Source organism: Priapulus caudatus, unplaced genomic scaffold (assembly GCF_000485595.1).
Source record: "Priapulus caudatus unplaced genomic scaffold, Priapulus_caudatus-5.0.1 Scaffold292, whole genome shotgun sequence".
In the NCBI taxonomy this organism is placed as follows: Eukaryota; Metazoa; Priapulida; class Priapulimorpha; order Priapulimorphida; family Priapulidae; genus Priapulus; species Priapulus caudatus.
The window spans coordinates 95,820-122,584 of record NW_014577353.1 but is presented as its reverse complement, the minus strand read 5'-3'; the positions used below and the strand labels follow the sequence as shown (position 1 = coordinate 122,584).

The window sequence follows — 26,765 nt, the reverse complement described above, 5'->3', positions numbered from 1 at the left end:
TAACAATTCCAACGAACATTCCTTTGAGAAGGTTCCTGATACCATCAGTATACATGTGTATGTGAACACATTTGGGACTAACAGGGTTTACTAGAATCCCACCACTCCACCACAGAGTCACCGCAGTAGACGTTAGATGAGCGCTGTTGCTCCGCGGCACTTGTTAGTTTATTAAACCGAGTTAAATTTGAGTTTTCAAAAAGTCCGGATTCTCAGGTAATCCGGATTTCTGCCATCTGCATTTTTTACTTCTACTGTATGGGGTTTATTAGGAAAGTTAAAAAATCTGCTGGAGGTTTAGGTTTGGATACAATTCTGTTTTTATTTCACTGCACGTCTCATAGTCTGCACCAATTAAAATGCCTTATTTTTGGAGCCATATAATATAGTTCTGTTATCAAGTGTTAAACATATATCTACTAATTGCAAATCTCATCAGCAGTGTAACGTTGGAATGAGCGTTGATGTCGAAATGATGAAGATATAAAGTCAAACTTGTTGTAGTAACCAGAATAAACTTTATTAGCTTGTACACTGTAGCCACATCGCACAAAGAGACAAAGAACGCGCACACGCGCATACGCGCGTGTGCTCAGCTCGCTCCCCAGCCACCGAATCTCCCATCCCCTCCTCTTACATCTCTCTCTCTATATATCCCCCAAAACTCCCTACATCCTGCCCGCACATGTACCCGTTCTCAGAGACTACGTCCTATCCCAATTTCACACTGACTCTCGAAACTGTCTAACCTAACCACGTCCTGCCATTCTCCCTAATACATCAATGTAGCCGCCCATCTGGTCGAGCGACGCTGTCTAGCTGGAATATGGCTAAAACAACTACCCGTCTAGCTCCACTGATTAATTCATGTAACGTATAAAATAGACGTTTACAGCAGTATTTGACAGTGCATTAAACGTTTATAGCAATAACATAAGCTATCCCCTGTCTATATTGCAATCCACCATCTGATAGAAACACGGTGTGTCGACTGGATGATAACAGAAAACAAAACTGTCTGACACAAATCTCCATGTTGCCAGAATTTATAGGTAATGGCTAGTTAATTATACTGACTAACGAGCGTATTCTCATCTATCATGTTTATCGGTGAAACCATTACATCTATCAGGAGTGTATAATATAGAGATATCTCTATATTATACACTCCTGATCGATTGTACCCATGTGACATAATTCCATGTCTGTGACAGAGAATCGGTGATAGCTGGATCAGCCACCTTGAGGACCTGAGACAGCTGGAGCCGCTGGTACTGAACGACATGTTTGTGAGAGAGGTGATGACGGCGAAGCAAGAGAACAAGATGAAGCTGGCAGAGCTGCTAAAGAAGGATTACAACATCAACATCAACACGTCATCGCTGTTTGATGTGCAAGTGAGTTGAGTGAGCCCAAGTAAGCTCTGTTAGAGGCAAGATGCTAACTAAAAATATATTGTGCAGAAAATATTATGGCGTACGAGGAGGGGAGAGATAGAGAGGTCTTACCATACCTCATGTAGTGTCGGTTGAATTTCCACGTGATAATAAAGCCTGCATTCGGTCTCGTAGCGCGGATGTATTTCTTCAGTTAGGTTAGTGCTGGAGATATAATAGTCGATGGTGTTTGTAATCAAAGGTGGATTGTATGCTTTTATGATAGCAATGATCAAAAGCTTTGTTGAAATGACGAAGTGTGGAGCATGAATGAAATCCATATGTAGCAGGTGTCGCTCTTACATGCGAATCTGTTCTGTCGTGCTTCAGGTAAAGAGGATTCATGAGTACAAGCGCCAGCTGATGAATTGCCTGCACATGATAGTCATGTACAACAGGATCAAGAAGAACCCTAATCATCCCTTTGTGGCACGAACCGTCATGATAGGTGGCAAGGTAGGCAACCATTACCTCCCAGGATAGATGCATTGAGCTGTAATGGGAACGCCATCAATTTGTTACATGGAAAATTGTTACACATGGGAGCCATACGATCATAGCTGTCAAACAGCACTTGCATTTAAAGTGTGTATTACTATGATAGGCCACGATAAACTTCAACAACAGTAGGAGAAAAGGCAGGAGTAACAGTGGCACTATTAGCAGCTGCAGGGGCAGTGTGTAGTTGTATTCATCACGATTGTGGTTGTCGGTGTAGTTCTGGTACCTGTAAGATAAGCAGTGCCTCTATGCGGCTTTTCTCTTACCCTTATTTGTAGTTTTAAAATTGGTCTCATTTCTGCCCTTATATTTCAGGCAGCTCCTGGCTACCATACTGCCAAAGATATCATTCGCCTGATCTGTGCAGTGGCGAGAGTCGTAAATAACGACCCGATCGTGGGAGATAAACTGAAGGTAATCAATCTTCTCTAGAGGTGTTGTGAGAAGTGAAAGTGACGTGGTGTGTGTGAGGGACAGATGTCAGATAAATGATGGATATGTAGTGGATATATGGAGCTGTGATTTTCTTCTAGAATTATATTTGTTAGATGCTTAACGTTTACCAATTTAAAACATGGCTTTTGACTTGATTTGCATCATCGTAATATTCAATCACTGCTGTTTGTAGGTGGTGTACCTCGAGAATTATCGTGTGTCACTTGCCGAGAAGGTCATTCCGGCATCTGACCTCAGTGAACAAATCTCCTTGGCTGGAACTGAAGCTTCTGGCACTGGCAACATGAAGTTCATGGTGAGTAGTGTATGAATAACTGCCTCATAGTAATGATAAGGTAACATGGGAGAGATTAGATTGACAGCAAGGTTCTGGGTTGCATCTCTGCTCAACAAGGGGTTGTGTACAGCTATGTATAAAACTGGATTCAAATGACGAATTTTTGGAATCCAATCAGGAGTATTTGAACTCAGCTTGGTGTCCTCGGTGTACTGGTCAATGAATAAATGGGACATTAATGCATGATATGGTCAATCTTGATAGCAAACCCGATTAAAAAACTCAGTCCATGATGGTAGGTACATCCAACTAATGACAAATCCCCCATTATGGAAAATAGACCCTGCCCTCCCCAAATCTAGCCAGTTTGACTGATGTGGATCAATATAAGTACACATCCCGATACCAGTAATTTATCTCACCAAGAAGCCAGTGACAGTGGAGTAGTGGAAGTAGAAAAAAGAAAGGGTGTACTGTTGAAGGCACTGGGTAGTCGACTAATGAGATGAAGTGGATTCTTTTCCAAGTGTTAAACAAGTACTCAGGAGGCTATATGAGGGCCAGGTGGGTGTGAGGTGAGACAGCGACAGTAAATGTGTTCTAAAACAGGACTTGAATGGGTGACTGAGATAAACTGGTAGGTTTGGTTGTGAGGCAGGGACTGGATAGGTGTGATGTGAGGCAAAGTTGGAAGTGACTATGTCTTTGTTATTATATATTTCATAGTAAAGTGTTTCCTTTCACTTGTAGCTTAACGGAGCTCTGACAATTGGCACACTGGATGGTGCTAACGTAGAAATGAGAGAGGAAATGGGTCCAGAGAATATCTTTATCTTTGGCATGAATATTGATGATGTGGATGAGCTGCACAAAAAAAAGTAAGGCTTTCACTTAATATATATAATGCCATAACCTTGCTATCAGGAGGCGTGCATGGTGGTTGCATAAAGTTGGCTCTTGTGCAGCATCATAATATCTGTGTTAATGTGATAAGTTCACTGACCTTAATCTGAAACTGGTTTCACATATGGTATTTTGTTTTAAGATTGCAACAGACATTTGTAAGCCATCATCGTAATCGCACGTAATGTCCTCATCAATTTCTTATCTTCGTTTAGCTACAACCCAATGGACTACTACAACAGCAACCCTGAGCTGAAGCTTTGCCTGGACCAAATCCGAGGTGGATACTTCAGCCCCAATGATCCATGCTCCTTCCATAACTTGGTTGACACTGTTCTATATAATGACAGGTAAGATCTAGTTAGCCATAGAGTCACCCGGTGTAGGTTTTTATTCTTTATTTTAAGGATATGGGTTTTTAAAGTCATCAATTTAAATTTGTTGATGAATTATGAAGGGTATATATTAAGTGTAATGTGCCGGATCCATAATTCACTGAAGCGAGGCGAATGTCCTCGTTTCACTTCTGAACTCCATAATTTCATATTCTCTTATATTCTCTCATTTCATCTCATAAATTCAACTTTGCATCTTGTAGCAGTAGTTCCTGTGGCAGCGATTGCTGATTCTATATACTACTGTTATGTATGTGTTACTGTTATGTACTGTTATGTATGTGTATGTGTATACTACTGTTATGCCTGTGATGCGTAATCAGCTAAAATAGTCTAAGTGCGCCATTAACTCATGTTGAAGTCTGTGCGTGCGTTTGTGCATGCGTGGTACTAGCAACCACAATTCGGGCAGCCATTTATGCAATGTGTTGGCGAGACATTTAACCACAGACTAATCAGAGTAAAAATAATTTTGCCTTAGCATAAAAATAATGTCTTTAGTATGATAAAATATGTTCCTGTTATGAAGTAATTTTTAGTTAATTTTATAATGCAATTTTTTACTCCCAATTTCTTTAAAATCCAATAGTTTTAAAGAGGTTAAAAGTCACATAAAACTGTAAGCTTGTAAAGATCAGACCACCATCCCCCACCTTCACACCACATCGTCCCCTTCATAACACTACTTCCATCACTCTGACCAGGGCTTGATGATGTGGTCCAACAAGTGGCCATTAATTATAGTTTTCAATTTTCGTGCCAGATCATGCTTTCTGGCAGTGTCCACGAATGCAATTGTTTCCTGTTTTTTCGAAGGAAATATTAAATCTCTATCACTTTCTTTGTAGATTCTGCCTCATGGCTGATTTTGCAGCATATGTGAAGTGTCAAGAGAGAGTCAGTGAGGTCTATGCGGTAAGTTCCATCGTTCGAGCTGTTTATGCTCCGTGTGAATACTTTCCGAGTTCATGCACGTATTCGTGTGCATGGGTGAGGGGAATCGCAGTAAACTGTGAAAGAATCATATTGCCTTTCTTCCCAAATCGATTCACCGATTCATCTAATTCAGTGAATGACTGAATTCTTAGTTGCACAGAGCTGCGTAAGCTGTAGTTGAGTTGCCATTTGTACATTATCATTTGAGATATGGCTAATGCCGCTGCATTCATGTATTTCTGTGTTCGTTCGTCTGCAGAACCCGATGGCATGGGCCCGCATGTGCATCATGAACATAGCTGCCTCGGGCAAGTTCTCGAGCGATCGCACCATCACCGAGTATGCACGCGAGATCTGGGGTGTCGAGCCCAACGACGTCAAGCTTCCAGCTCCGAACGAGGTGAAGGGAGACAAGACTACCCAGCTGCCCAGCACCTTTGAATAGACTCTAGCAGAAGCACTGCTTGGGACGGGTGTGGGAGTGGTCATGTCACGCGGTGACAGTTGTTGGTTATTTACGACGTCCAATAGTTGTTTCGATATAGATGGTGGGATTCCACTTTGCTGTTAATGTTGTTGCTAGCTATAAAAAGTGCACTCGTTTCAGTATTTCCTCAGTGGCCGCATGCGCGACTAGGAAATGCACTTAGATGAGAATTTTCCGGTGATTTCACTACTATGGTGATACAGTAAGAATTGGCAGACCTCCGCAGCAATCGCCTGTTAACAATACTACATGGGTTTGTGTCAAGGGGCACACGTGACCAGGTAGAGCTACTGATGTTGAGGCTTAATTCTGATTAGCTAGTCTATTTAACTTGAAAAAATACTAATTAAAATGGAGTGAACTTCTTGTGGTGCAAAACCAATCCCGCGTGACGATATTGAAGAAAAAACAAGTAACCGGTGTAGTGCTAGGCTGAGTCAGTGTGAGTGTAGTGCGTGAATTTGCAAGCAACCTTATGATGAGTAATTCTATCTCGTATAGGACTGCAAGTCAATACAGCTATAGTTGTGATATGCAGAACCAGTGAGTCGGTACCTTATTCCAGTATTCAGTGTAGGAATGTTGGACAAAGTCAAACATAGAATGGCCCGGATCCCTGTAAGTTGTTATTGATTCCCCCAGTCTTAACCCAGTAACATCCATATTAATAATACGATCACTTACAAGTTTTGAATAATGGCAGTATTTATTTTCAAATAACATATATGGTCACATTTTCTTGTTGTTGTTGTTGTTGTTGTTGTTGATGGTTTTGTTTATGTCGGTAAGAATGAGTTGTTCGGTGAAAATTTAAAGATATTTGGATGACTAAAAATCGGAAAAAATACAGAAAAGACTTTCCAGGCAAGGCTAGTATTTCTGGTTTACATTGTTATTTACTATATTTGGTGTAGTTTGTTGATAGGGGACTTGTAATGCTATACCATTTATGCAGTAACTATTAAAACCTCAAGAGAAACCAAAGCCTGTTAGTGACTATGCTGTTTTTTGTTTTCTTGTGTGTTCATAGAATTTAAATTTGCAGCTAATGTGCAAATTAATTTTACAGAATTAGTGACTACATTCTGTAATCGTGCTATGTGCTATCGTCACATCAACATGCCAATTATGCATAATTATGCAGGTTTGAACACTCGATCCTGTATTTCTGCAATGTTGGGCAAAACCTATACTTTCCCATGTATTCAGGAAAACTGCTTATAGATTTTACATTTTCGAAAAAACAGGTCTAAAAACATGCTTTCTCCAATTACAATTGGAAAAGTACTTATCCATACTACGTACACTACAGACAGTCGACAAACGTGCATAGGCCTACACTAGCTATTATAAAAAGCTGCGTTTGATAGCTAGAGTAGATGCAGTAAAAGCGGTGAAATTTCTGAAATCTCACGATCTAAACAAACTCAAGTCTATGAACATAATATGTGTTGCGTGCAATCCAATTCTGCCCAATCTACGAATCTGCCGACTGTGTGGCAGCCTAATTGAACTGTAGCACCTAAACCCCACGCTGATAAACCTGTCTGGTAAATCGGGATCCTCTTACCTCTTCTTCTTCCTTCTTTCTTTTTTTCTCTCTTTTTTTGAATCTCAGGGGGGATATTTGTACAGGCCATCCCCCCTCCTTCAAGAGCAGGGGGATGCATCCCCCTATCCCCCCGGGATTTATGCCCATGTTGAGGGGGGGAACGGGGGGGGGGTACATTCCCACTTTCCCAGCAAAAAAATCCCCATATCCCAGTTCCCAGTGAAATAAAATCCCAATTCCCAGTTCCCAGGAAATTATGTAGACATGTTTTAGGAAACTCAGTCGTTTAGGTTTTCAAACACTAGATAAATACTAATATTTACATACTATTATTTATCTGGGGTCTACATAAATCTTCTGGCTAAAAATAAATAAATTAAAATTTTTTTTTTTAATATTAGCGCAGAAATTGAAATCCCGACGAATTGACACAATTTTCCCAGATCCCAGACAATTGTAGAGGGTTTTTCCCACGTCCCGATGGACTCCTGTTCCCGAATCACGGAAAATTTATCTGCCATTTCCCAGTTCCCAGCTAATTAAAATGGCCAATCCCGCGTCCCGAAAATACCCGTTCTCCATGTTAGTGACTGCGGTGCTCTGCGCATAGCGCAGCCGCATAGCGTAGTGCAGCGCGTAGCGCTGCACGGAGCGGAGCGGGGACACAGGGTGCTCGAGGGGGGTGTCCCCCCCCCCTCGAGTTTGAAATAAAAATAAAAATAACGCCTAAAAATACCGCATTTCCTTGCACATTTTTCTGTATTATATCATATTTTACTTGTTGTTGTTTCATTAAAATCATCATGATTTTGGCAGAAGAAAAATTTGTCATACATTCCTTGGGTACTCACATCATTTATTGGCTAATAAGGCCGACTTGAGTCTCTTGACAGTATCCTTCCCCACCCCACCACCCCACGATTCAGAATACCCAGCCAGAATACGGCCCGACGCGCTGACCCCGGGCAAAGCATGCTCCCTCAATATAACGCAACGGCATGCTGCCTGCATAGAATCAGGAGTAGACGGGGAGCAGAGGAATGTGTGCTAGAGTTCTGGATCATAAAATTTTATAGCTACAGGTGACCTGACCTCATCTGACCCTGGTCTCCGCTTATAGGGGCCTAGATTACACGTATATACATGATATATGTACCGGCCAAAAGACGGTATAAATTAATGAAAGATTTTGGTTACGGAAAATTTATGGCATGAAAAAAGTGCTGCGGCAGTTCCGACGCCCTTGCACTACACTACACGTGCACAACACTACACGTGCTCGCCTATGGAAATGAGATTGCACGCTCTTATGCGCGTATTGTGCATATACTATATAAACAAAAGCTCACAGAGCACACCTGAACTTCGACCTCTAAGAAAGGTGTGCAAACATTGTACGCACATGTATACATAATTCATGTGCAAAATACGTGTGCAGTACAGCAGTCTCAAGAGTGACAGTACACCTGTACTACAACAGACTATTAAACCACTTCCTATTCTAAAGTTCATTTTGCCAAATTTCCTTCGAGATTGCACATCGTGTCCACCATTTGCGATTGCACAGGTAAGTGTAGCTGTAAAGCTTATTTTTAGTGACATTTAATTTATAATGAACTGCATGAAATGATGGTGAAACTCATCGACATCCCATAGTGAACTAGATATACCAGCGTTGATCAGGTGTATGTATTATAGCGGTAAAATCAGAAAATCCGAAAGGAAAGTGACCCGTGAATGTGGAGAGAAGGGGGCATGTACCAGGAAGTAATCTGTGAATAAGTTGGAAAATTACCTAATTATTGACATTAATACATTCGGCTAGCCATCCGAGGGAGGCTACGCGTACAAGCAAGTTGCAGCCCTTCCTGGTATATCACGTCAGTAGCAATATTGTGGTTTATAAACACGGCCATGCGCGTATAAACTGGAACTGAGGGTCTCCAAGTCTGGGAACCTATACTATACTATAACTAAACAGCAACTACGGTTTCACTTTCAAATGATGCACAAACGCGAAACGACCTATAACACCTTCACGGCTCGTGAGTATTACCATTTATATCTCAATAAATAAAATGTTTTTAAATAATTAATATAAATACTTTTTCATTTTAAAATTTTCAAGCCTATTCCAACCTCAAAGTAGGTACTGAAAACGGTAAACGGAATAATCGGCCAAATAACATTTTCATGGTGACCTGCCCTGCAGTAATGACGTTGAAAAGCTATTAGCTGCAATTAGTTGGTTGTGGTTAATTTAGCCAAAATGTTTGATCTACCGTTAACTTTTATTTGCTGTTGTTAACGCTACTGCTTGGTTAGAATTCAGCCTCATTGAGACCATGCTTATAAGTTATATCATTCCCTGTTTTGTGTTATGATTTGAACATGCTTTCTTACATTAGACTGTGCATTTCTTACATTATAATCAGATACAGGATGAAGTTATTTCTGGTGGCTACTTATTGCCTGGCTATCCTTGCGAGCGCCAGTGAAGGCAGGAAATATGACGATCCAGAAGAACTTCTCAATGTTTGCATGGACGGAATAAATCATAAGAAAGCACCAAGTGTTGAAGAGCTTTATGGTCAGGTGTGTTTCTGCTAACATGTTAGCTATGATGTAACATAGCTCCTGCTAAACAACGTCATGAGAATCATACGTTAATACTTATTTATTTACTTATCAAGTTATTATAACATTGAGATCAACGTCAACTTACATCTATAATGAAATATTTCATCAACTCAGGGCACTACATGATAGTTCCATATTTAATTCGATTGTTTTATATATTAACTATTTTAATTTAATAATAACTTTAATGCTGCATGTTCATATAGTGTAAGCCTTGGGCTAGCAACGCCTGTTGTACATACAACACCACGAAAGAGTTCCAAACAAATCCCACCTGGTATGATATGGACTGGAACCACTGCAAAATCCCACTTAGTCAGAGCTGCAAAAAACATTTCATGCAAGACCTGTGTTTTTATGAGTGTGAAGCAAATCTTGGACCATGGCTAAAAAATGCAAGTACCACAACATTTACGATCATATCATTATTGTACCACTGACAACATCTGAAATTGTGAACGACAGAAAGTACTACATTTCAGTTTTCATGCGTGTCCATAGTTTCCCGTCATTATGCCTTTTTGTGGCTGCATAGCCTCTTGTATCATCAGTTCATCGCACAAGCGAGGCAATCATAACTCAAATGCATTCATAGTGATCAATCATGAAATAAATCATCATCATCAATCAATCATCAATCATGATTATGATGATCATCTCACACTAATTCGAGGTGATATATTGAAATTACGCTGCTGGGGTTCCCCACTTTCCTTTTCACAAAACTTGTGCAAATAAGTTTGGTTGCTATTTAAAACCAACATGGCATCAGAGATGTTCAGGCTCCTTGGTGTCTCCGTTAGTTGCTGACAACATAGGTTTCCTGTGGTCCCTTGTCACAGAGACATCGTAAAGACAAACGTTGATACTAATTTTGTTCCAGACAAAAAAAACCTGGGAATTGTAGACTCCACGTGGCAAGAACACCCGTGAACGTCTTAAACTGATACACTTACAAAATTTCAGGTGTCAATGAATATCAGAAATGAGAAATTTATAGACGTGCCGCTATGTCGCAGTGAATGTGACAACTGGTGGAATGACTGCATGCATGACTGGACGTGCCTGGATGATTGGAGCACAGGCTTCGACTGGTCTTCTGGTAGAGAAACGTTCGCCAGCAGTTACCATATGCAGCTAGGGATTATTTATTATAATGCAACTACTATATCTGAAAACGTATTTTCATCCATTGAATTTTAGACAGTCTCCATCACAATAATAATATCAGAGTGAATATTAATAGACAGAGATATAGATAGAATCTATTATTATTCACTCCTTATAATATTATATGTGACCTAACACACTGGATGCGTATGAAATATTTTCAGGACAAAATGAATGCCCTAAAGGTGCAGAATGTAGAAAGATCCTGGAACTGTTTGGCGATTCAGTGACATTCTGTGAGCAGATATGGGGTTCCTCCTACAAAGTGGTTGATGACAAACAGCCCTGCATGAAGATATATTTTAATGCAAGCGAAGGTATGATTGCGCAACCAATTTTTAATACCAGAAAAACTATAGAATAGAATTTTGCTATAACAACTTACTGAAATATATTTTAAATAGCAGATTCATGGTGACAATAGAAAATTCCGTAAACCCACATCTTCGTTGGTCCAGACATTTCAGCATTCTAGCAAATTCACTGGACACTAATTTTTCCATCAGGTATATATATACATATATATCAGGAGTAGATAATAGGGATGATAGTAGATAATCCCTATTATCTACTCCTGATATATCTATTTACATATATATGCATATATATTATAACCATATTCTGGAATCTGTTACAAATTTTCTTATAGGCAACCCAAATTCAGAAGTCACAGAGTGGAAGGTCGAACAGATGAGCTCTACTATGCAAACAAGAGCACTGCTCTCTTCTACTCTACTGATTACCTTATTGGCAGAGATGCTTCAGCAACAGTGATCACCAAATAGCGATCTCCCATCAAATCGTTATCTGGATACATCCATCAGAATTAAATGCAATCAGTAGTGAATCCAGAAAATAGAGATTGGCAATGTAGGTGCTTTCGATATATGCAGATAAACATTATCATATAAACGTAATCAAGGAAAGGCAAGACTGTTATAAAATGCTACAGAAGAGCCCATGTATAGTATAGACATGCGCACCAATTAGAAGCAGAAAAAAATTCGATTGATGCTGTAAATTAATAAGAGAATTCTTGTTTTTCTTCTTATTATTATAAACACAATTGATTGCATGTGATGTCCTTTATAGAAAACAAACTATATTATAGTCTTATTGAGATAATATATCTATAATCTAATAATAATAATAGATATATTATTATTCACTCCTGGTCTTATTAAAGGAACAAGTAAAAGCATATCCACTTGGTTAATATCCTTTCATATAAATAAAACGTGAAGACAATTGCATATATGTATAATGTGATAAATATAGTTCTGCCAAAATGACAATTTACACTTTTAAACAGCACTAAAATGAAGCAATAAACTTATTATAATGGCACAACTTCAGGGCTCTTAATTCGACAATTTCTTACCAGCATATTGTGACATTAGGCATACAGTGCAAATGATATATAGAGTGTGAATGTGACCCGTGGAATCTATAAAATTAAAAACGATTAAACAACATTATTTGAAATTTTTAATGAAAATTTATACATACTTACAAATACTAATTGAATAGCATAAGCATAGATTATAACACCTTTTATAAACAATGAATATATACGAGTTACATCACTCAATGAAACCCACTTATATGACAGAAAATTACAATAGGTAGGTTCTAGAAAAATTACTTCTACACATAACTGTTACAATATACAACTGATTCAGTATTGTGCTGCCTGTAAGTTCATTCCGCGCCTTATAGTGAATTGTGTGAACCAGTATACGCAATCTCACTCGCAGTGATGTTGAGTGGTCTGCAGAGGCTGTCTGCACTATTAAGAAGATTATAACATCTGAAACGTTACTCAAATACTAGTATAACAGTGCAAAGAAACTTCATCTTCAATGTGACGCATCTGACTTTGGGCTAGCAGCAGCAGCACTGATGCAAGATGGCGAGCCAATTGTATTTGAAAGTCGTTTTTGTTGACGCGGACAGAATGTAACTATGCACAGATAGAGAAGGATCTCTTAGCGGTGATCTTTGGATTAGAGAAATTCCATCAATACACCTATGCACACCATGTGTTTGTGCAGTCTGGTCACAAGCCACTAGAAGTCACAATTAAGAAGCCACTTCACGCAGCTCCAAAGCGACTTCAGCGCATGATGCTTCGGCTCCAAGCCAGTGAAAAAAATACACGGGAGCTCGGGGCGATTTAGCCCCCGAAATGCCAAAAAAAGCCCCGGAAATGCCAAAAAGAGCCCCCGTAAATTTGCATAGAGTTCAAGGCAAACCAAATATTAGAGTGCTATTTTCATGCACGCGAGCTTGAAATGTAGCCCCCGAAAAATAAATTTGATTTTTTTCCCTGCTCCAAGCATATGATGCGATGTAGCGCTAAATTGTTTGTAGCACTATGCTACAAACCGGGCAAAGAAACGCTCATTGCAGACACTCTAAGCAGAGCCCCTGCTAACAACGTTTGTAGAGCATCCAGGGAGGAACAGGTAGAGAAGGTAAACATGCTTCAGCATTTACCCATAACAGATTATAGGTTACAGCAGATACAAGCATATACAGAAGAAGATATCTGTTCAATTCTGCTTACAGACATTGAAGAATGTGATAATAAGCAGATGGCCTGAGTCGAAGGACAAGGTACCACATATTGTACACCCTTCTTATTCCACCCTTGAGGAACTCAGCATCCAAGATCGTATCTTATTTCGAGGAGAGAGAGCGATCGTGCCACAGAAGCTTCGTCATGAGCTATTACAGCAAATCAATTTATCACACATCAGAATAGAAGGTTGTCTGAGATGAGCACGAGACTTACTCTATTGGCCAGGGATGAATGCCGAAGTTAAGGAATATATACGTCGCTGTGATGTGTGCAGAACGCATGATGAACACAAGCAGCAAAAGGAGACTCTCATTCCTCATGATGTGGTGAACAGACCATGGGCTAAAGTAGGGGCAGATCTATTTTTATTCGACACTAGGGATTACCTGATCACACTGGATTATTATTCCAACTGGTGGGAAATCGTTTATCTGCCAAATACGAGCACAGAGACAGTGGTGATGAAGCTTACAGTTTGCACGTCATGGCATTCCAGATGTCATTATGTCAGACAACAGACCACAATTCACTGCAGAGGAATTCTGCCGGTTTTCACAGCAATGGAACTTTAAGCACATTACGTCCTCGCCATGATATGCACAAAGCAACGGGAAGGCAGAACAGGCAGTTAAGACAGCAAAGAGCATGCTTCGCAAAGCCAAGGAGGGAAATTCAGATCCTTATCTAACCATACTGGATCACAGGAATACTCCAACTCAACACTTAAACACCAGTCCAGCAAAGCGACTGATGAGTCGACTGACGAAAACACTCCTACCAACAAGAGCATCGCTACTGCAGCTGAAAGTGACTGGTGATGTCAAGACGAAATTAGACTACAGTAAGCTTTGTTAGAAATTTTACCATGATCAACAAGCCAACGATTTGGAACCACTTAAGCCAAGAGATATGGTGCACATACAACCAACACGATATGAATGCTTGATTAAATAACTTCATCGGATCTCTATAATTTACATGCTAATAAAGTTAATCTTAGTTAGATCCATAATCAGTACAAAATAACTTACTCTGACGAAATTTTCGTCCATCTCTCCGACAGACTGCCTCAGGTCTAACGTTTCCAGGTAGAGGGCAGACTGGAACTGGACGACATAATGGAGTTGCTGGAATTCGGGCTCACCACCACCTATTTCATGTTTGGCGGACAGTTATATCAACAGAAGCTCGGCACGGCGATGGGTAGCCCCGTATCTCCAATCGTTGCCAACTTATACATGGAAGATTTAGAACAGACAGCCATCAATACAGCGTCTGAACATATCAAACCCAGATTTTGGAAACGCTATGTAGATGACATACTAGCGGTGGTTACCAAGGGATCCACACGCATCCTCAATGATCATCTCAACTCAATAGATATGTCCGGCAACATACAATTCACCTCTGAAGAAATGGAAAACAACAGCATTCCTTTCCTAGACACGAAGATTGTGAGCAGAGAAGATGGTACGATAAAAACCGTGGTCTACAGGAAGAAGACCCATACCAATCAATATCTGAACTTTCAGTCTCACCACCCGTTAACTCACAAACTGGGCGTCGTCTGCACACTCGCTTGATAGAGCGAACACAGTTGTAACGGAACCGGAAGATATACGCGCCGAGGAACTTGAGATTCGACATGCACTTCGAAATTGCGGCTACCCAAACTGGACAATTGAAGACACAAAATGGAAAATAGAAACAAAAGTGACCAACAACAAATTGAAAAAGAAGGGAAACAACTTGAAAACGAAAAATAGGGGGTTAGTTATCATTCCTTACATCAAGGGCATGTCCGAGAGGTTAGCCCGCACCTTAAGGACATTCAACATCTCTTCAGCTTTAAAACCCCACAAGACCATCAGGAACGTCTTAGTTCATCCCAAGGATAAAATTGAAAACAAAAATACTACAGGACGTGTATACCGTATCGCCTGCTCGAACTGTGACAGCGCGTACATTGGGAAAACAGGCAGAAAATTTGGCACACGTTTAAAAGAACATCACACCAGCGGCTCGTGCGTCCACTTCAGGACAACAGCACAAGTCAGCCATAACAGACCATATGGTCGATCAAAAACCATCTGCCGGACTGGAAAGCGGCCACTGTGGTGTCAAAGGAATCAATTCCGAGGCGCAGACAAATCAGAGAAGCAATTTACATCTGCAGAGAACCGACTACAATGAATAGAGATGAGGGGTCATACAATCTATCCCACATTTACAACAACATTCTCAGATCTGCACCCACTCGAGAGGACCGCAGGCTGGAGGCCGCCCGAAAATGACCAGGATCGAACTTCCGTTTCCAGTGCTGCCATCTACCTGGAAACGTTAGACCGGAGGAAGTCTGTCGAAGAGATGGACGAAAATTTCGTCAGAGTAAGTTATTTTGTACTGATTATGGATCTAACTGAGATTAACTTTATTAGCATACAGATAGTCCTCATAGAGACCAACCAACGTAGATGACCTCTACCTGCTCTGTGGCATCGCTCCCCCACACGTTAGACGAATGGCTTCATCCCAAGTAGAGAAACTTAACCAAGAAAATGACTCTCGCCACCCCCTCTTCCAGCATGAAACAGTAAAGAAGAGACTAAAGTCCAGGCACAGTTTCATCCATGCGGTTCAACCCCTGGATGGCAACCTCCAAAACTACAGGATCGCCCAATGGTCAAAGCATCTTCAGGCAAGCCAACATAAGCTTTCACTCAGACCCCAGGAATCCCTCCCGCCCGGAGCCAACGAGGTATGGCCGACGTGGTTGTGCCTGAATTGCCCCAGGACAGGTTTTGGTCGATGTAGGGCACTCATGCAGAAATGGGGATACACTGAACATGGTCCAATCGAATGCGACTGCGGGGAGGACCAGACTATGGGACATCTCCTGAAATGCCCCTTATTGCCAGAGCCCTGTAGCCCTGGAGACCTTGAGGCTTTCAACCACCGTGCCAAGTCCTGTGTGCTGCAGTGGCTGGGCCGAGTGTAATGTAGTGACCTGAGAAGAAGAAGAAGACCTGTCCTGTGACTCAGTTTTAATCCACAGATTAAATTCTTCCTAGTGTAGTTCGAAAAAGTCACTTGGGGCATACATCGAATCACACGTCATTACGTGTTGCCAATGGCGTGTGCGATGAATTAATAGCTAGCGATATTGTAAGGTGCGGCTTATGGCAGCTATTTTGACGTAATGAAGTTCTCTTTGTGGCTGTTTGCGCGAAACAGGGCAAATACATTTAACAAAAAGACACCAACGTGCCAACAACAGACAATTCCATTTAAAAGTTTCAATCTGTAAGTAACGCGTTACAGAAACTATTGGTGATTAACAATCATCGTACTCTGTTATAATCTTAGTTCAGGTTTTGATGTTCATTCTCGTTGGAGTTTTTGACTGTGTTTGCCTTGTCGCTTAACATAGTCATGATGCAGGTCGTGACATTTTATAGCATCGCGTAACGCAATTAATTGTCTTGATGGAAGCTTCACTGGCCTTTAAGCGATTTGATTTCTAAGTTAGTATTTCAGTAAATATTGTCTATCTCTGAATCCGGAATCAAGGAGTCATCAGCTGGCTGAATGCTGCTGGGAGCGTGCAGAAGTAAAGTCGCAAGTAGATCCTCGCTCATATGAAATATTGCGTGAGGACCAACGTATATTGCGCAGGAATCGTAAGCATCTACATAATACAAGAGAAGCAAATTTTCCAGCTGTAAGCTACTATGCTGATGAAATCGAAGCTAGTCCTGTAGCTCAGCCTGACAGTGGTAAGAGTCAGATCATTCCAAAAAGCAAGGAATTTCCAGCAGGACAGTGTTGCAAATACAGGTGCAGATGTTGAAACACTGACAGCGGATCCACATCTGCCCGTAGAAGTGAGACGCAGCAGTAGGAGAAGCAGAAATCCTGCATACCTGAAAGACTTTGTGACTGATTGAGATGCATAATCCTGCTGCCAGGATTCAGTGAATAGTTATGGATTTCTGTTAGAGAATTTTCTTTTTTGTTACTGACTTCAGTGAAAACGTTGTAAAACTGATACAAATTATTTGTTGTAGCATTGCAGTGTTTCTGGACTGACACCAACGAGAACATGTGTGCAAGTTTAAATGACTTTATTTAGTAAATGTAATATATCACATTCTAGATTTACTTCCTGCAATAGTTGTCAAGGCCAAATTTACTTCTTTAAAAAAGGGAGATTCCGTAGCGTAAAATTCAGTAGTGTGCTGTCACCTACTTTGTTATATAGTTGAGCTCAAGCATGAGCTCGCTCTCTGTAACCGTGTGGCATTGGGTTGTATATCATCTCCCTTGAGTAGAAAGCTGAATAAAGTGTGTTGCAGTGTAACACAAGCCGTTCGTATGTAATACTTGTCTGAGCACAGAAGTGATACATCTACCATGGCCACAAACAGAGGATTGACAATATTGTAAACGTCACGAATTTCTGACCTGATCAACTTCATAGCCTCTATAAACAATATTAAATTAATTTGATTAAATAAAACAGCACTATACTGTATACACATACATAATATCAGGAATACTTCTAATAGGACCCTCTTTATATTCATGCTCTTCATAATATACACGTACATACCAAAGATGCACCATTCAGGCAGGTTTTGCATTGAATATTGGCAACGATCTAACAAATTCATCCAGCTTGCTCTTGAACAGTTCACTTGTTATTGGTTCTCCAAGTGCACACATAGGGTTCTTCACAACATACTCTACATATATCTGAAAGAAAACACATGGAATTTTATCATCTTCTAGTCATCTTCGATACATATGTAAAGTCCCCCAATCAAATTAGACGGTTAAACTTAAAGTGCACTGTTTATGAAATGTGCGTGTTTCTGCAATCAATCTCTTCTGCATCTAATATCATTTTAGTAGCAGTTCACAACCTTAGCTGCTACAGTTACAGTGGGCTGTACAAAGAGAAAACCGTAATACAGTAAACAGCAATCGCCTTTAGGTAAAATTTGGTCATTAGGTCAAAACCTAAAACCCAAACATGATAGTGATAAATTACCCACTCAGCTGGTATCGATGCCAGCTATGCAGTAGTGCACTTCCCTCTCCATCACAATTATTCAAATTCCGTATCCCTTTCCCTCCCAGTATTATCATGATACTGTACGTGTTGCACCATCAAATAATCAATATATATGGATTTAAACATGTGTTCTTCCATTAATAATTGTCCTTCTAGTGACTCCTTCAACTTTCCTAAAGGAATTTTTCCTAAGAATACATCTCCAATTATATAATGGAAGTCAATAGGAATACTACAATTACTTAGAACGCATTAATTACATAACATGGGATATTGCTGTCCATATCATAATTTAATTATTGAACTTTTGCATTAATTTTCTAGAAGGTTTAAAGAGAAATACTAATCTGGAATATGAGAGTACATATTATCAGGAGTGGATAATAGAGGTCTCTATTATATTATGATACTTATTACATAAAAATAGTATACACCTACACATTTATGTTATCAGAAACTACAGATCCTTTTGTTTTTTTTAAACATTGAAAAACAACAATTATGAGCACTGACATAACTGTACTGCCTACACAAAACAAGTGCCGCAGAGCGACAGCGCTCAACTGACGTGTACTGTAGCCGGGTATTCTTCTGATAAACTCACTGGCAACCGAATTAAGTGAGCCCTCCCGCCACCGTGTTCGCGCTCAGAGAGCATATATCTAGGATACTACTAATACAGATCTAAAATCTATGATAGGCTTTGCTATACCGGTAGTACAGTAATAAAGATACAGCTGTGTAACTTTAATGACTTCGCTATATTAACATGTTATCATGGATATGCATCGAGCGCGAGCGTAGTGGTGGTGGTGGGGGGGCTCTAATAGCAAAAGCAGTTCAGTCCTTTGTTAACAGTCAACAAATCCATGTTTAACCCTCCTCTTGAGGGTCAAAAGGTTATCAGACACTTACTCTTCGCACGTCAGCGGAAAGTACATTTCATGGTCCTTTCAATAAAGTGATAAAAATGGTAGGTCAGTGCTGAAACAAAAAAGTTTTGCACTCGGTCCGTTAGACCATGTACTCAGAAAATGTCTGATATCTGACCTTTCCCCCACTGCCCTTTGACCTGTGACCTCCAATTTCGCACTGGTGATGCATTTCCTCCCCATAACACTATACATAGAATATTACGAGCGTAGGTCAAGCCGTTGAGATTTGTGCTGTAATTCTGTATTTCATCCTATACCTTAAGTTAAGGGGGAAATATTCCCCTCCATTGACACATCTTAACCTTTGACCCTTGACCCCCAAATTCGACACCCCGAGTCCTTTTCGCGATACCCCCGACGTCCTGAACATCAAGACCGTACGTCGAGCGGTTAAGATTTGTGCCCTAACTGTTGACACACGGACGGAAGGACGGCCGGACGGACGGACATTCATGCGATTAGAACTACAAGCTGCATCCGACTTCGTCAGCTGAGCTAAAAAGTTACACTTTTAAATTTCTATCAACAAATAAGTACAAAACGGTTTTTGTATACCTGACTATAAAGCTGATGGAGGACATCTCGTATGTTACCAGGTATAGACTGATCTGTATTCATCACAAACTTCAATCCACTGGGTGTCTCATAAAAGTGGAGCTTATACTTGCTGGTTGAGTAACATAGAAACCCATCCTTGCTGATAGCCTTTAGTCAAGGAGTTACACACACTATTCGCAATGCTTTAACTTTCATTACTACAAGGCAAATATTTAACTGCTCGTGAAAAAGGAAACAAACCGTTACAGTCAACTCTCCACCTAACACCCTCAAGACCAAATCTCATGTTAAAAACCGGATGATTTGTTAAGTCCCAACACCATCTGCGACATGTAACTGTAAGATATGTGCCTGGAATAGGAATCGTGTACTGGGGAGAAATACACATTTTTCCGGAAATAGCCGAACGGTAGTAGGGCGCAACTTCGGGATCGCTCGGGTCCATAATACACGTGTGTACACATGTATACGCATTGTAAATCCTAACCCTAAGTTCTAACCCTAATCCTAACCTAACCCTAACCCTAAAAAAAAAAATAAAAAAAATATAAAATAAACACGCAGGGATTCGCAACCAACGGAGCCTATCAGAGCGTAACGCTTCGCATTCTACTGAGCTCGGCTATTGAGCATTAATTGAAATATCACGACATATACGCCTAAATAAAACCAAAACCCTGGTATGTAACAATAGGTAGTTTCCCTGGTGCAATAACTCCTGGAATAGGCCCACTTGTAAACCCAACTTCACCAGAACAAAAACTAAGTGAACGCGGTCCTAGGGTTAGTCAGTATTGGAATTTGGTGTTATAACATGCCAAAACTGAATATAACATTATGCACAAGATCGCTAAGAATGTAATGCTCCAACAGATCTGCATTGTTCGATACGTTCTAAATCAACTTACTCATCTTACCTCCAGTATACCTTCTCTTTATAAGGCAAGTAATCTCTAAAGAAAAATGAATTTACATTAATATTATTGCCAGGAAGGCAACAGGTCTACTGAGATATCTATTGATGAAAGACTTGATGCAGGAACAACAAATTCCATACAGCAGCTTGTATTCCTGGTAAAAAAAAAAATTAAAGTATCAAAAGTGCTGAGCCTCTGACTACATTGTGTCAGTGTTATAGTTCCAGGCGGCGTGAGCTAGGGGTGAAATGGATGTGTACGAGCACAAGGACGCGGGGTCAGGGGAGTCCCCACAGAAAATTTTGAAAATGCTAATCGCAGGAGAGTGAATTTGAGGCACATTTGAGTACATGTGACAGGCTTCATCTGACTACGACATTATCTTTTTAGTATAATTATTTCTCTCATGCAGCAACAAAGATGTGAGCACATACAAGATCATATAACAATCAGTATATTTTCGTTATTTGATTATCAAACATGTTGAACTAACGCACATTCTTAAACTCTCTTCTCTCTCTCCCCTCTCTGTGTGTGTGCGTGCGTGCGTAGCGGGAGCGAGCGTATGCATGTGCGTGTGCTGGTGTGCGTTGGCGTGGTGCTGCTCAAACACTACACAACATCACTCATTGCACATCACAGCACATATATATTATATATGACAATTTAGTTCTGATCTGACTGACTCTCTTTCTCTCTTTTCTCTCTCTCTCTTCTCTCTCTCTCTCTCTCTCTCTCTCTCTCTCTCCCCCCCTTTGTCTCTCTTGCCCTCTCTCTCTCTCTCTGCAATAAAAAAATGTTTGGTGAAATGATGTGTACGCAACTGCGTATCTGCGTTATGGTAGCTACACCCTTGTGTTCCACAGTAAAAATCCACGTATTACGGTATACAGTTTTTAACAACACATTACTGAAGGGACACTAGTACATTCTAGAATTTCAGGGCATTTTATGACACTATCATGTCACGGTGGTCACGAGCATCATGTGATCATGCTTACTAAGTACTATAACCCGATACCAGATATACCTCATCATCAGCCATGCCCGCCTTCCTGTGACGGCTCCACTCTGCATAGTGTAGGCATGTGCCATTACGATCAAATAAGTAGAAATTATACACGACCATCTGAAAAATAGAAGAAAAAAACAATAATCACAAGTCAACTAGAACCATGGGATAATTAATAAAGAAGAACATTTGAAGCCATCTGCAGTTTTTCCAATGTGCAAAACAAAGCCGATGGGGGCGGGCAAGGAGCCGTGAAAAACAAAACAGAAGGAAGAAGCAGAGGGAGAAGTAGAGGAGTGGAAACTAGGATAGGGAAGTAGAAAGTAAGGAGGATGTAATATAGGAAGCAAATGGGATTTATAGAAGAGGGAGGTGGGGTGGTAACAGGAAGTAAACCAGGTAAAGCCAAAGAAAGTCAAGGATTTAGGGGAACGGTGGTACCTCTACCTTTTTCTATCTTACGTCCATGATTTTTTGCCATAGCACATAGCACTTCTATTTCCACCCCCTACTTCTTCATCTACTGCCAACTCCTTTCTCTCTACCACTACAATATTCTCTACTGATGAGCTGGGCTACTGAAAGTTAGTGCCAATAAAGCTAGCAATATGCTGACTGACCTCTACAAAATCTAGGAGCAAACGTCACCCCATTAGCCTGGATTAAGGGCGTCATATTCAAGTTACCAACAGTGACTTCATATTGTGATAATTGCTAAGGAACAACTCTTCATTTCAGTCATAGCAAAATTTTTGTAGGATATTCTCAGATGCCATTAATGACAAATTCAAATAAGAATAAGCAGGGTTAAAGAAAGGAAGACTGACTGTACATAAAACAGTATTTACTTTACACAACATGATGAAGCAGTACCTGAAGCGGAAACCACGATTCAACATTAATTTTCCTTAAAATTAATTACAGTCAGTACTCATGTACAACTCTGAACAATATTATTAATATATGCAATATATACTGGACAAAGAATTCCATTATGAAGGAGTATACGAAGACTAGCTACAAGAAAACATCAGCAGAAACGAAATGCAGAGAACCAGACGGCTAAGACATCTGCTGTGCTTGGAGACTGGATCACTGGACCACTGGATCACTTGATCCTGATGGCCCCAAACAAATGCAAACTCGCTTCCAACGTATCACGTTTCGCTGTAACCCATTACAGGATGGTTCATAACAAACAACAACCTGTGATTTGCTGGGCTGCACGCTGCCATATTCATGATATCAAGAGCGGATAATACCTAGAGTGTACAACGGAAAAACGGGAAAATAGTGCTATTTCACGACTACATTATTCTACTTTGCCTGCGAGTCTAGAATAATTTCATGGTATTGCATTAAGCAGAATTCTTTGCTCTCTAAAACAAGACCAACCGCTTGTGCGCAAAAATAAATGGGAAAAAAGGGTGGGTGGGGGTTTTCGGGGCAGCCGCACTTCCCTTGGCTCTTCTCTTCTCACTGCTCATGCCCTTTGCGCTAGGAGCTTCTTGTCATACCTGTCGACAGGACTATTTTCTTTGAGCTCAGGGGGTGTGGGCCAGTCCGAGCAACCAAAGCTTCGCAGCCAGATCTCCTGCGGTCCCAGTCGACTGCCACAGCAAACGTGGTAAGCAGCAGCTGACCGGCGTACCAACCCCACGTCTGGAGCAGGTGGAGTCTTGACTAGAAACACCGAGACACTTGACGAGCACGGCCTTGTTGCCCCTTCTCACATCCATACTCATCAATCAGGGATGTTGGGACTGGCTGCAGTTCAAACTGGAAGATGTTGTATAGATCCACGCTCCGCTGCTGCCCCAAGACAAGCAGCGCGCCTAACAGTGTCCTCGATGTCGTAGATGGCCTTCCCCTTACAGTGAACTGCCGTTCTTGAGTGCCTCCATTGATGTGACCATTTTCTTTATGTTTTGTTTAAGTCACTCCTTAGTGAAGAGGCGGAAAAACTGCTTGCTCTTTGGCTCCTCACTCCGCGAAGTCCAGCCTGGCATCCTGAACATTAACACTGTGTCGGGCGCACCTTGGCCATTGCCAGATGTTTATAAGAGACCTGCGATGCTGCTGCGCTTGCAGGGGCGTGAGTCCGTACTTCTCCAGCTCTGCTCCGATCTCTCTCCGATCGACGCTCATCCAGTCTTCTTCTCCCTCTCCTTCCGTCTTGTGCTTGTTCTTCTGCCTCTCCTATCCACTCGACCACGTGGCTTCTCCCTCATCCCGCAGCTTTACTGTACATATCTTCCATGGAGAATGTCGGAGGCGTGGGCACCCACACTCGAAACCCTGTTCGACCCACACCGCCACCTTGCTTGCGGCCTCGTCGATATGCCCTTCTACGCTCCAGCACCCTCTCCTCGCCTTGATTATATGTCTGTCTCCGCCGAACTTGATCTCTGCGAACCCTGCGGTCCCGCCATCAGAATGCCGACAGACATGTCGCGCCCTGCCAGTAGGTCCTCCCCGGCCCGCACGCTGGAGCGTGCCTCCATCTGCTCGCACCACTTACCAGCTCATGTAGCGGGCTATAACTTGTGCGTGACCTGCCTGCGAAGAATAACGGCAGCATTGCCTTGAGACCAGCTGCTGCTGGAGGCAGAAACGTCCACCATTCCGCTCTCCCACGCAGGAACCATAAGTGCGTCAGCCGTGTCGGCTTCTGACTGAGACAGTCCCACCCACTTAGCTCCCGTTGGGGTTTTTCTGGCGTGTTCTCCAACGGTAGTCACCTCAGCTCTTGGTATGTCTTGGCACCATTTGAGTAGTAATCTGCCAGGCACACGGCGATGATGAGACGGTAATGCGCGTAGAGGCCTGTTGTTCAGGATCTTCCCGGTGATCGATGCCTGGTCATGCCCACCAACGCTGCGGCTCCATCGAGATACGTCCCACGCCGATGCTTTCATCAGCTGTCGCGCTATCAGCCCAGGAACTCATGAGAGTGATGCATCATGCCCGGGTGAAGTATACAGATTGGTCCAGCGGCTTGAGGTCTTTCATTGGACTAGGCATGCAGTCTGATATAGCCTTGGAGATCACAAGAGAGGTGGGTGTACCGCTCCCGAAAGCTTTTTGAGCAGTCCTCTCAGACACGATACCGGGCGTAGTCCAGAACGGTGTCTGGGTCGCACGCAGGTGGTGAATGCGACTATCGGTACACAAACAGCCACCAGTGTTTTGGGCTACTGGCGCAGAGCCCGGGCCCCCCCCCCCCCCCCCCCCCCCGCCCCCGCCGCGCCCTGCCCATACCGCGCCCCCCCCTTTTTTTTTCGTTTGTTTTATGTTTTTTTTTTTTTTTTTTTTTTTTTTTTCTTTTTTTCTTTTTTTTTTTTTTTTTTTCTTTTTTTTTTTTTTTTTGGAGAAAACAAAAAAAAAAGGGGGGGGGGGGGGGGGGGGGGGGGGGGGGGTTGTTTGAGCAGGATTCGGCACCGGGGTGGGGGGGGGGGGGGGGGGGGGGGGGGGGGGGGGGGGGGGGGGGGGGGGGGGGGGGGGAGCGTTCGCCCCCCCCCGCCGGCGCCCCCGCGCGCCGCCCCCTGGCCCCGTCTGTGCGCGCCCGAGGGCGGAGCTGGAGCCGTCCGCTTGCGGCTGACATTGAAGCCGCTACTGCGAGCAGGCCTTGTAACTCTGCCGTCGACTGTGCGACAGCAGGCTGCGTCTCGCTGCTGACTGAACTCACACTGGCAGGCGGAATCTGAAGCCATGTGACGTTTATACTGCGGACAGAGCTTTCATTGGAATCAGAGGTGGAGTGAGCCTTGGAGTCCTGTGTAGGTGCTGCAGCATGTATAGCTGATTGCTATGAGTTGCTGAGAGACTGCCTCGTGTTTCTTGACTCGGGGGATCGTGAGCTGGCATCAGCACCAGATGTTTCGCTCGTTCGATGATGCGCGGCAGCGATGCTGGGTGAACTCCATAGCCCGATGGTGTGGGTGGTTTTCAGTGCCATTTGGGTCTCCTGCTAAACATAGTTCAAGTCCGTAGTTGTCCAGCCTATGTATATACTGCTCTATGAACAGTGACATTTAGCATTAAAGTGTCTTATGTTTGACCGTATCACGCGTCATTTTGACCTTGAATTGACCCCATAATCTAAAAAAATAACCCATAACAGGAAATGACTCCCTGCCCTCGAAACCCCTAAAAAGTCGGTATTCGCATGACACTCTAAGGGCATCGAGATGCCGACCCGAGCACTGCTAGCCCAAGTTGTCAAATTTGACCAAATCCAAGATCGACGGCGGCGGCCATCTTGAATTCAAGAGAATGCTCAACGTTGGCACCCGGGTGAGCGAACGCAAGCTCAAATCAGCTCTCCTAACTATATAGAACACATTCCATGAAAAAAGTTCAAGTAAATTAACATTGGCAGGGTCAAACATATAGGAGATATAGGCCGGCAAACCGATCTATTTCTTTGAGAAGCATACCCCCTCTCGCGTGGCTGGCAACTTGGGGTTACAGTTAGCCCCGCCCCCCTGGCCCTGGTACAAATTCCTGTACACGCCCCTCGGATTAGGCCATTTGAGAATGGAAAAATCCGGTTTACCGTCACGCAGGGCCCGCATGCCGATTTAGTTCCCGGCCAAAAAAGTCATTATTTAATCCAAAAATTTCAAATATAATTTGGAAAAAAATTCTCCACTCGGAAACATAGACTAGGAGCTAATCACAAGGTGTACTAAGCCTAAACAGCAACTATCTGATATGGATTTTTGACACAGCTTTGGCGGCAGTCCTGGATTGTACACTGCCACCTTTTTCTAAACTCGCATAGAACCATATATCAAGGGCGCCGGAATAAATGATTTGTCGAAAAAACGCCCCGAAGATGACGGACGTCAAACCGAAATTGCCGCGAACGTGCAAAAATGAAAAATTTTTTTCAACCTGAAAATTCAAATAATGAATCATAAACGA

At 42.1% G+C, this 26,765-nt stretch overlaps 4 protein-coding genes across 6 annotated transcripts in view; 3 read left to right on the top strand and 1 right to left on the bottom strand.

The window, feature by feature from the left end:
- Positions 1-6,387, top strand: part of LOC106808651 (glycogen phosphorylase-like) — a 41,792-nt gene extending 35,405 nt beyond the window's left edge. For both annotated transcript variants that reach the window (XM_014811457.1, XM_014811458.1), the window contains exons 11-18: positions 1,215-1,397; positions 1,767-1,892; positions 2,253-2,351; positions 2,566-2,688; positions 3,421-3,548; positions 3,789-3,923; positions 4,817-4,883; positions 5,164-6,387. In XM_014811457.1, coding sequence (XP_014666943.1) covers positions 1,215-1,397; positions 1,767-1,892; positions 2,253-2,351; positions 2,566-2,688; positions 3,421-3,548; positions 3,789-3,923; positions 4,817-4,883; positions 5,164-5,349 — 1,047 coding nt within the window. In that variant the 3' untranslated portion in view covers positions 5,350-6,387. The remainder of the gene's footprint in view (positions 1-1,214; positions 1,398-1,766; positions 1,893-2,252; positions 2,352-2,565; positions 2,689-3,420; positions 3,549-3,788; positions 3,924-4,816; positions 4,884-5,163) is intronic.
- A 1,847-nt stretch (positions 6,388-8,234) lies between these two features.
- LOC106808649 (folate receptor gamma-like) lies at positions 8,235-12,228 on the top strand. Of its 2 annotated transcripts, none has more exons than XM_014811454.1 (6): positions 8,235-8,510; positions 9,385-9,538; positions 9,790-9,978; positions 10,550-10,685; positions 10,918-11,070; positions 11,403-12,228. In XM_014811454.1, the coding sequence occupies exons 2-6, from the start codon at positions 9,386-9,388 to the stop codon at positions 11,525-11,527; spliced, it is 756 nt and encodes a 251-aa protein (XP_014666940.1). In that variant the 5' UTR covers positions 8,235-8,510; position 9,385; the 3' UTR covers positions 11,528-12,228. The 2 variants fall into 2 exon arrangements, with proteins under 2 accessions (XP_014666940.1, XP_014666939.1); XM_014811453.1 differs by having other exon boundaries at positions 9,379-9,538.
- A 2,227-nt stretch (positions 12,229-14,455) lies between these two features.
- Positions 14,456-14,920, top strand: LOC106808648. The gene has a single exon (XM_014811452.1). It carries the CDS (start codon positions 14,456-14,458, stop codon positions 14,918-14,920), a length of 465 nt encoding a protein of 154 aa, XP_014666938.1.
- Positions 14,921-17,446: 2,526 nt separating this feature from the next.
- LOC106808650 (trafficking protein particle complex subunit 1-like) overlaps positions 17,447-26,765 on the bottom strand; it is an 11,609-nt gene continuing 2,290 nt past the window's right edge. Inside the window, exons 2-5 of the mRNA XM_014811456.1 lie at positions 21,855-21,953; positions 20,907-20,978; positions 19,905-20,054; positions 17,447-18,092 (exon numbers count right to left, since the gene is read on the bottom strand). Coding sequence (XP_014666942.1) covers positions 17,964-18,092; positions 19,905-20,054; positions 20,907-20,978; positions 21,855-21,953 — 450 coding nt within the window. The 3' untranslated portion in view covers positions 17,447-17,963. The remainder of the gene's footprint in view (positions 18,093-19,904; positions 20,055-20,906; positions 20,979-21,854; positions 21,954-26,765) is intronic.

Excerpts from the sequence above, each read along its gene's own strand:
- LOC106808649 (XM_014811454.1), top strand. The coding sequence starts at position 9,386 with ATGAAGTTATTTCTGGTGGCTACTTATTGCCTGGCTATCCTTGCGAGC. Across the intron at positions 10,686-10,917 it reads AGGCTTCGACTGGTCTTCTG|GACAAAATGAATGCCCTAAA; the intron begins GTAGAGAAACGT and ends AAATATTTTCAG. Across the intron at positions 11,071-11,402 it reads ATATTTTAATGCAAGCGAAG|GCAACCCAAATTCAGAAGTC; the intron begins GTATGATTGCGC and ends ATTTTCTTATAG.
- LOC106808648 (XM_014811452.1), top strand. The coding sequence starts at position 14,456 with ATGGAGTTGCTGGAATTCGGGCTCACCACCACCTATTTCATGTTTGGC.